Below are 9,670 nucleotides of genomic sequence, written 5' to 3' on the forward strand. Positions count from 1 at the left end.
ACACAGCGCATGTCCGCAGCGGCGTCGTCACGTTGCGCAGCTCGGTCCAATCAACAGAAACTTTCCCAACAGAGATTTGTAAGATGGCGACCGCCGAACCGGTGAGCACTTTCTGTAAAGAACATATCAAAACGTTTGGGGGGCTTCTTGCTTTAATTACGGGGGGTGTTCACATTTAAAGTTTGTGTGTAACTTTAAACATTAGTCTTCAAGAGTTCTGTTAACACTTGGTGCAATCACACGTGCTGTTTCGACTAGTTTCAAGTTTGTCTTGTGTGCCACGACCCAAGCGTAAAAGAGGAATGCCTATGTGTGGAGATCTCCCAACTTTAAGGCTGACGTTATAGCTAACCGACGTGCCGTTCACCTTTGCGATGAGAACCACACCAAGTCCCATTACAAGAGTAGTTACTTTAATATTGCTCAGGTTAACCGCAAAAGTACATAAATGGGTAACACTTATTAAAAACAGGCATGGTTATAATGATATACCAGTCACTTCGGCGTGTAAAATAATCCCGTAAATGCGAACAGCAGTTTGTTTTTGTTGCTTCAGTTCCAACTGTCAAATTTGGTTGGCAGGTCTCCAGTGTGACCTCTGCCAGCAAAATTAGCTACTTTGTTGGCTGAGGTTAAGGTTGATTTAGCTACCGCTGGTTGAATGCTACAATGCTATATTTAAAAGTTTTTTTTTTTTACCCCTCGTAAACACTATTTCGGGTATGAAATATACGCCGAATTCAAATACTTTTTGTACGGTTATGTCTTAGTGGATACTTTGCAATGTTATGTAATTTGAATTTTAAACAGGCTGATAATTCTGAATGGAAATTGTTCGGTGACGTTCTTTCGGTTCACCAACAAATATTTTGGGAATGAATACAGCTGTGCCTTTCGATGTTGCTTGTTTCCAGTTATCGGGATAATGTTAGCAGTAGAGCTAATTAGCCATACCATCCAAATGTGTACCAGATGTTCATTCTGGGTTTCAGTTTTATACATTTAAATTCATTTAGGAGATTACTAATATCGTTTGATAGTATAAATAACCCGAGTAAACGTTACTACTCTTTGTCAGATGGGCTCTTTATGGGCTCTCTATACATTTTGATTTCTGTTTAATTTAGTGTATCGTCTAGTTTCAGGGGCTTCAACAAGAGGTCCGCGACCCTTAAGGGGTCCTCAAAGTTACTGCAGGGGGTTCCTCAAATATTTGTTTGCCTATTTAAAGGGGTAGCTCGAAGTGTGGTTCCATGGGGTACTAAAACATTGAGTGTAAATATCAAAAAGGCGATTTCAGTCTGCACACCACCAGTTTGGAAAAACAAGTTGGAGTCCCATATGGAAGCTATGCAATTTACTGCTGTGGAGGGGTAACAAAAAGTATTCTAACGCCATAAAATAGTCCCACCTAAACAAAATAGTACAGATTAAGTGTATGCTATATTAAGAGTATTTTCAATGCTTTTCCTTCATGCCAGTCAGTGCTCTCCAGCTCATGAATAAAGTTTTTATATTGCCTGCTTTTAAGCCAGAAAAAAATAGCTTTAAAAAAGCTGTAATTTAACATCTGCTGAGCTGCTGGTCCACTGCTGCACCAATCAGTTCACTTGTTTGTGTAATTGTGTGACTTTGGTGTTTAAAAGGTTTAGTTAATCAATGTCACACAATAACACAAATTAAGTAAGTGATCAAAGCAATGGTAGACCAGCAGTTAATGTGTTCAGTGAGCCAAAAATACTATTTTCCTTAAGGCAGGAAGAACATTGAAGGCACCTTATCTATATATATATATATATATATATATATATATATATATATATATATATATATATATATATATATATATATATATAACTAATCAACAGCTGGAATATTGGTACTTCAGAAATTAGATGACAGGATAATTTCTACAAAGTATGGACATTTACTGGGAATGGAAACCCACTGCCTACTTCCCTTTTATGCGTCTCACCTCTGCCTAACTGCTTTTTAGGAAACCAACCCAAGTCCACCCCAGCCTGATGAAGACGGAGCTGAGGAGACTGGACAAGAGATTGTGAACCCAGAGGCCTACATCAAACACCCCCTCCAGAACAGGTTAGAGGCTGCAATTTAAAAAAAAAATTCAGGATAGCCAGTTTATTTATGTATATATATATATATAAATTATTTTTTTTTTCAAAATGATGTTGCAGGTATAATGTCCCATGATAAGCAACAGCACTCACACTCATAACTGTTTAATTTTAGTTCCTTTTTTGCAGTTGTAAAATGGGTGAAAGGGTTTTTCTTGTACTGTTGATGTTTGAAGACATCAGCATAATATTCAGAAAACACAACGACTTTATCGTCGTAATATTGCAACTTTTTCTTCTTCCAAAATATTACATTATGCTCAACTTCTCAGAGAACACAGATGTGTGGGAAGAGTTTTGACTCTGAGCAGAAATCTTGCTGAAACGCATGAGCTGTTAATCTGTGAGCCTGAATTTTGTGTTCTCCCATAGACATTTCCACTAGAAATCGGTGCATAAAAATTCACAGGGAATGCAGGAAATGAAGTGTTTGACACTCAGAATGTCCTGGGGGAGGACTCTCACTCCCCCTGCCTAATACGTGTCACCACCAATGTCAAAATGAAACCTACGCCCTTTGCTGTAGTAATGCTGTAATAACTGCTTTGGTGAATTGTGAGGTTTGTGTTTGACACAAGGTACATCAAAAATGCAATTAAAATTAACATTTGTTATATGTTTAGGTTTTGACTTGAGAGGCAAAACTGAAAAAATAGTATGCGTCGACCGGCCCCTGTTCAAATACACCACCATCTGATAACGAACTGGGTGAACTGGGCTGCTCCCAGATGTGAGTGTGTGGAAGTGTATAACTGCGAAGTTTGGAAAATCAAAAATCATCAGCTTCAAAGACAAGATTGGTGACTCGTGTCACACGATTGTTCAAACGTAGTTTAAGAGCTGAATGACCCTTCCTCCACACAACTGAACGGACGGCTCATACAGAAGTGAAAGTGAGACATAAATCAGCCATTCACCAGAGGCAATGCTGTCTGTACTCAGAGGAAGCTGAACAATTTCAGAACAGTCTGAGCAGAGCACGGAAGATTAAAACATAAAAAAGTACAAAATACTGCATTTATTTAGACTGCGCTCATTTAAAAACCCCACGGTCAGACTGGCTGCTTTAATGGCTTTATTATAGTGTCAACAGCTACAGATTCTTTATTATTTCTCAATCCAAAGAGCTTAAGGCACCTGGTGAGCTACGAGAGGATTTAGCGTGAAACAAGTATGACACAGCATCAAAATGAGTTGGACCGTGACAGTGACGACATGATTTACTGAACAGTTTGCAGTATCCAGGTGCATCCATACGTCTCTCATTTGCTCTAAAGCTCAATGGCTTTCTGTTACTTTTATTTACCTCGTGTTTAATTAGAGGCTTGTAACATTTATGCAAATTCCCTTTCCTGTTTTTTTTTTCACCCAACAGATGGTCCCTGTGGTTCTTCAAGAATGACAAGAGCAAAACATGGCAGGCCAACCTGCGGCTCATATCTAAATTTGACACGGTTGAAGATTTCTGGGCGTAAGGAGCAATAAATCCTTTCCTTCTCCTGTACTCCTGTGGAGTGACTGAAGCAGTAAAATGTCATGACTGTATGCTGTGTTTTGAAAAACTGTCAGATCAGCATGTTTATTTAATGCCGTGGTCTCTTCCTTTCAGTCTCTACAACCACATCCAGTTGTCAAGCAACCTCATGTCAGGCTGCGATTACTCCCTGTTCAAGGTACGTTTGATTTATTTACCATTTCTTTAAATGTGAAGAGTTCAAGTGCAGAATAAAGTGGAGTTAAAACCATTTAAAAAAATTTTTGCATACCAATATCCTCTGTAGTACTGATATAAATGCTTAATATTTTACAACCAGTGTCTACAATTGCAATATTGAATGTTCGACAGTATGTACAAGGACGACAGTGTGTTGTTTTTATCCCTAATTGGAACCAAAAGAACCGTGAAAAAACCAATGAAGTAGGGGAGGGAAACACCAAAATTCAATATTATTGCAGTACTGAAGTCACAATGCTATATTAGTATTGAAATAAAATATATTGCATTTTTTTTCTGACGACAAAATTATGTCCCCAAAGGGAAACTTTTCAACATGTGTTTTATCTAATATAATACATTTTTAGGCAATTTATCTCACTTCAGTCAATTTTACTTCAGGAAAATTTATCCAGGGGACTGACAAAAAAGTAATTGATTATTATTGATTAAAAAAGTTTAATTTTTAATATTAATAATTTGTTAAGCAAAAAAATCGACACTTGGGGTCCAATGTAACAATGCGTCATTGCCACACAAAAATATCCAGATACTATGCTGTATTGATTTTTTCACCTATTCCAACAATGAAGCATCTTTCTGTCAACGCAGAACATCATATTTATGTCACAAGACATTTTTTTTTCAGACTAAGCAAAGGTCTGGCCATCAAATATGGCTGCTGATATCAATCACACATGTAATGCAGGAAGAAAAAGATGTCTTTTGCCAGTTTTTGAAAATTATTTTGTTCAATTTTGATATTCTTTGTGAGAGTAATTAAATTAAAGGAAAATTTCAGTATTTGGAGCCAGTATTTTTGTGTGTAAATGATTAATGGAGACAGCAAAGTTTGAAAATTGGCCCAGTATTTAGAGAGAATGTCACTACTGCAGCAGCAAAACAGGCTGCAGTGTAATCCCTACCAGCAATTGTTGTGATAGCTCTATAACAATTACTGCAAAATTGTAGTAGTTTTTTTTCCTTTAATTGTGTGTCTGTGCTCCCTCTCTAAATTTTGAGGTTTTTGCAAGTCCGTGCCGTGAAGGCAGCTCAGGCAGAACTCTCAGTGAGTTCTTTTTTTATCTCAGCAGCAGATTTTGGGATGGACAATTGATCCATTGACCCATTGAGAGCTGATCAGAATGCATCAGGGGATGAGAGGAGCAGCTACTGTAAGTGAATGCAGACTTTCAGACCCCGCGGAATAAACAGCGTAGTGAAAGCGAAACATAAATCACTTATATTGTGCCTGAGATTCTGCTACTCCATCTATGCCCAGAGTGCGCTCTGCACTGTGAGATATATATATATATATATATATATATATATATATATATATATATATATATACACACACATGCATACATCAGTAACGCCAAAAATAGCTCCAAGAAAAGAAACTCTATTTGTGGTAGCAGATATTTTAATTGTTGCTGGCCGCCACAAATAAATGAATGTAAAGAAAAAACATTCAAAAAGGTATAGAAAAAACATTTAATTTCTCTGTAGGTTCCTTTCCATGATGTTGTTAGAAAAGTAATCTGAACCGGTCCGTGGCAAAAACAAACACTTTTAATGGACGTATATTGACGTTACACAATGGCCCGTAGGGATTATATTGCAGCCTGTTTTGCAGCTGCTGCTGCTGCACTCTCACTCAGTACTGGATCCATGTCAAAAACTGTCTCCATTAGTCACTCAGACACAAAAACATGGCAAAAAAGGGTCCATGTAGGGTCCAAGTTTCACTTTGTTTTTATCTATTTAGATCCCTTATTAGCCAATACCAGAATCTACTCTCTCTGAGGTCCACAAAATGTTCTATCACTAGTGTTCCAATGAAGCCAAATTTTCAAGATTTTAACGGCAACAGAACCAAAAAAGCTCATGCAAAACAGAGCAATACCTGGTCGAATTGTTGTTATCACAATTTCAGTCAAAACAACAGCATCATTACTAGAGTTTAGACACGAGTTTCCCTGACTAACTTTGTGTCTCTGCCAACTCTGCCAATAGCTCATTTACCCAGATGTGAAAATGAGATGGGTGTGTGAAAGTTTAGTAAGCTTAATGGCAGGAGGCGGCAGAAAGCCACTAATTATACTGCGTGAGATAAATAGGTGATGATAATGAAAGGAAAAGCTGTAATCAAGTATGACCACCGTCTGCAATCAGTGTGCTTATATTGAACTCTTTAGCAGAATCACCTGTGGGGAAAACTAACTGGTGAACTTGTATCCTCAGCAGGGGAGTCATTTTATCAGTCCCTGTACTATTTAATTTTCTACTTAAAATCTTAGAAAGTGTGAGTCAGAGTGATGAGGTGGAAGTTGTGTGGAAGGGCAGAATGCAACTTGAGAGAAATACCAACAATTTAACCTTCACAGGACACGTGTCAAGATCTTGCAAAACTTTTAGTATCCAGCTGCAAACTTTTAATCAGATTAAAAGAATTTCTGCTTTGAGTACTGAAGAGTTGAAAGAGAGAGAGATTTTCCACAGGCAGTGTTGAAATCAAGCTTTAACTTTCTCTTTTAAAAGGATGTTTTGAACTTTTGGTGGTTTGAGATTGACAATTTGAACCGTTGCTGCAGGATGGCATTGAACCCATGTGGGAGGACGAGAGGAACAAGCGTGGCGGGCGCTGGCTGATCACGCTCAACAAGCAGCAGAGGAGATTAGACCTGGACCGCTTCTGGCTGGAAACTGTAGGTTTGACTGCAGCCACTGCACTTTGCATCCTGTTCGGTGTTGTTACTCAAATAAGTGACGCGATTACTCATCACTCTATTATGATTTCTAAACGATGCATTAACTGTCGCCTTGGCTGTGTTGAGCTGATGATGGGGGTCAAAGCACAGTCAGATGAGAGCAACTGAGAATTGGCTCCCATGCTGCAAAGAGTGTGTTGTGGCGAGCTCTCTAAAGGTCACTGACAGTGATACAGACATCCAGCAAGCTCAGACTTCCCAGTTAGCACACAGCACTTACTGTTATTACCAAAAGCACTGGTCTGTCTGGGCTGATTGGTTTACCATATATTAACCCTTAGGGACAGTTTGGCACATTTCACACGCTTTCCACTCTTCACTTTTTTGATCATTTTGGCTGTGTTTATGCATATGGTGTACATTTTGGCCAAAATTGTGTATTTTTGTTTAGTCTTGGAATTTCCTGGTCAGCTCCTACAATAAGCCTGAAACACACTGTGGAAACAAAATTCTTACATTCATACTGTTAAGTGCAAAAATACTCCATTGAAGCCCATTCAAACTGCAGTTTTCTTTCTGGGCTTTTAACTTTGAATTTGTCATTTTTGCTATTTTCCACCTGATGATGTCTTTTTTTTTGTTGCCATATTTGGCATATGGAGAAAATCCATGTTGTTTCCACTAGGTCAGGGGTCGGAAACCTTTACTATCAAAAGAGCCATTTCTGCCCCCCCCCCAAAAAAAAATCTGTCTGGAGCTGCAAGTAACACGACACATAGTCAAAATTAGCCTATCGATATTATTAATGGGTCTATATGAGCATTCATTAATTTTAGTTTTAAAACTATTTATTATTTTTTGTTGCATTAACTTTGCAGTGTTGGTGGTAAAAATTAAAAGATCTATTGAGTGCACTATTAACTTATCCATTTTTCTCCGAGACTTCTCCTATCTTGGATTTGGAATCCATAGCTATTCAGGCTTTTTTGATTCAGGACCACCCACCACTTTTGAAATTTAGCAGAAAAGGAAACAAAGGCCACAGAAATATGATGCATATATTAGTTAATGAAATGATGATTCATTTTCATATTCTGTGTACAGGCTGCATATTTTTGTAATTGAAAAATGCAAGAGTAATTATAGGCCTAAAATAATGATGAAATTGAATGAAAATCTTTAAAAAATAATCACCGTTCATTTCCATATCATTTTCAGTCAGAGACACACAGGAGCTACTGGAGAGGGGCTAAAGAGCCACATGTGGCTCCAAAGCCACAGGTTGCCTACCCCTGTATTAGTTGCACTGTCACAGTCAATGTTACTGCAAATTATTGACATATCTCAGTCTGTGATCTTAAAAAAAAAAATCCACTTTGCATGTTGTACATTGAAAACAATTAAAATCTGAAAACATGGTGGCATCAAGTTAAAAACAACTTGCATTTAAAGGGTTGAAATTCAGAAAATTAATAATTATTTGATATAGGATGATATAGGACTGATGTTGGAAAAAAAAAACAGTGAAAGTAGAAAATAACATTAATGTATAATATAGTTTTATAGGCGGATTTTGAAAGCACATTTTGTGTGCAGAGCGTTACGAGTGTGTGTAATATTAAAGCAAAAGTGCAAAAATGCAAACTCATCTCTGCGTACTAGGACTCTTTGCAGTAACACCCTATGGCAGCAGAAGCTGAGAAGTTTCCAGTAACACTGGCGCAGAATGTAGACAATTCAAGTCAAAGCCGAGATGTGAATCATCGTGTTTTGACAAACGCTTTTGTTCCTCCCCGTCCCTTCACCAGCTCCTGTGCCTAGTTGGAGAGGCCTTTGACGACTACAGCGATGAGGTCTGCGGAGCCGTGGTCAACATCCGCACAAAAGGAGATAAAATAGCCGTCTGGACATCAGACTATGAGAACCGAGAGGCCGTAACGCACATAGGGTGAGGCGTTTCTCCTGTAATGACGTATTTCTATTCATAAATACTCTTAATGGCATTACTGCGTCCTCTCATGGTGTCGTTTTCTCATCAACAGGAGAGTTTACAAGGAGCGCCTGGGCCTTCCCATGAAGATGACGATCGGCTACCAGTCGCACGCAGACACAGCTACCAAAAGCGGTTCAACCACCAAGAACAAATTTGTCGTTTGAGAAAAGCCCTATGTGCCTCTTTCATTTTCTTGTCTTATTTGTTGTTGGTTCATATGTTTACTTTGCTGCAAAGACTCTGCGGAAATGCAATCTGGAAGAAGAAAAAACAAAAATCCAAGACTACAAGCCAAGTGTCTCCATAACCTACCCAGGACTTGAACCACAGATGAAAAAAACACACAGAAAACAGATGAATCTTCCAAAACACTAACAATGAGAGGTATTAATAGTAGAAGAGATTTAGAGCGCTGCAAACTCTACTAAAGAAATTTGTGTTGATTTTATTTTTTCTTTTAATGTCAGGGAATCCTGAAATGCAAAAAAAAAAAAAAAAATGTATATTTCTCTCCCATTTGCTACAGCATCATTGGTTTGCTGTAATCCTCAATGACATTAAACCCTTTTAATTTATTATTAATTTGCCTGGATACAATTAGATTGTTAGACCTTTGTTTTATGCTTCTTTTTTGCCTTGAACTGTTGCACGTAATCAACCTTTTGAAAGTATTTCATGACTCATATTCATTTGAGTGTTAATATAATTAAAACATTGGTTTTGCAATTATGAGCTGTTAAACTGTGTGTTGCTTTTTTTGCAACCTGTAACAGGTCGAGTCCTTGTTATGAAAGATTCGCTTTTCCACTCACTCCGGTGATGTAGGATATTGACCGAGGACATTTATGGTAGACAAGGGACACTCAACCTGCTGCCAGTCGCAGCAGCCCTGTACATGTTCCTGGGAATGTTGGATGTTTAGGAATTTCTGAGGTTCTTAGGATTTGAGGAAATTTGTAGGATTTTAGCATATTCCAGGATTTTTTTTAATATTTCTAGGATTTCGGGACATTTTTAGGATTTATGTCATTTTTAGGATTTCGGCACATTTTTAGGATTTTAGTATGTGTCTAAGATTTTAGGACTTTTTATGATTTTTGGATATTTCTAG

At 37.9% G+C, this 9,670-nt stretch overlaps 1 protein-coding gene across 1 annotated transcript; it reads left to right on the top strand.

Annotated features, from left to right (window-relative positions):
* The first annotated feature begins 1 nt into the window (after nucleotide 1).
* On the top strand, nucleotides 2–9,291 carry eif4eb (eukaryotic translation initiation factor 4eb). The gene is made up of 7 exons (XM_042500424.1): nucleotides 2–101; nucleotides 1,997–2,100; nucleotides 3,514–3,609; nucleotides 3,748–3,811; nucleotides 6,450–6,563; nucleotides 8,375–8,514; nucleotides 8,609–9,291. Exons 1-7 carry the CDS (start codon nucleotides 84–86, stop codon nucleotides 8,721–8,723), a joined length of 651 nt encoding a protein of 216 aa, XP_042356358.1. The 5' UTR covers nucleotides 2–83; the 3' UTR covers nucleotides 8,724–9,291.
* The last annotated feature ends 379 nt before the right edge of the window (nucleotides 9,292–9,670 follow it).

The sequence above is a fragment of the Plectropomus leopardus genome, chromosome 14 (genome assembly GCF_008729295.1).
Source record: "Plectropomus leopardus isolate mb chromosome 14, YSFRI_Pleo_2.0, whole genome shotgun sequence".
In the NCBI taxonomy this organism is placed as follows: domain Eukaryota; kingdom Metazoa; phylum Chordata; class Actinopteri; order Perciformes; family Serranidae; genus Plectropomus; species Plectropomus leopardus.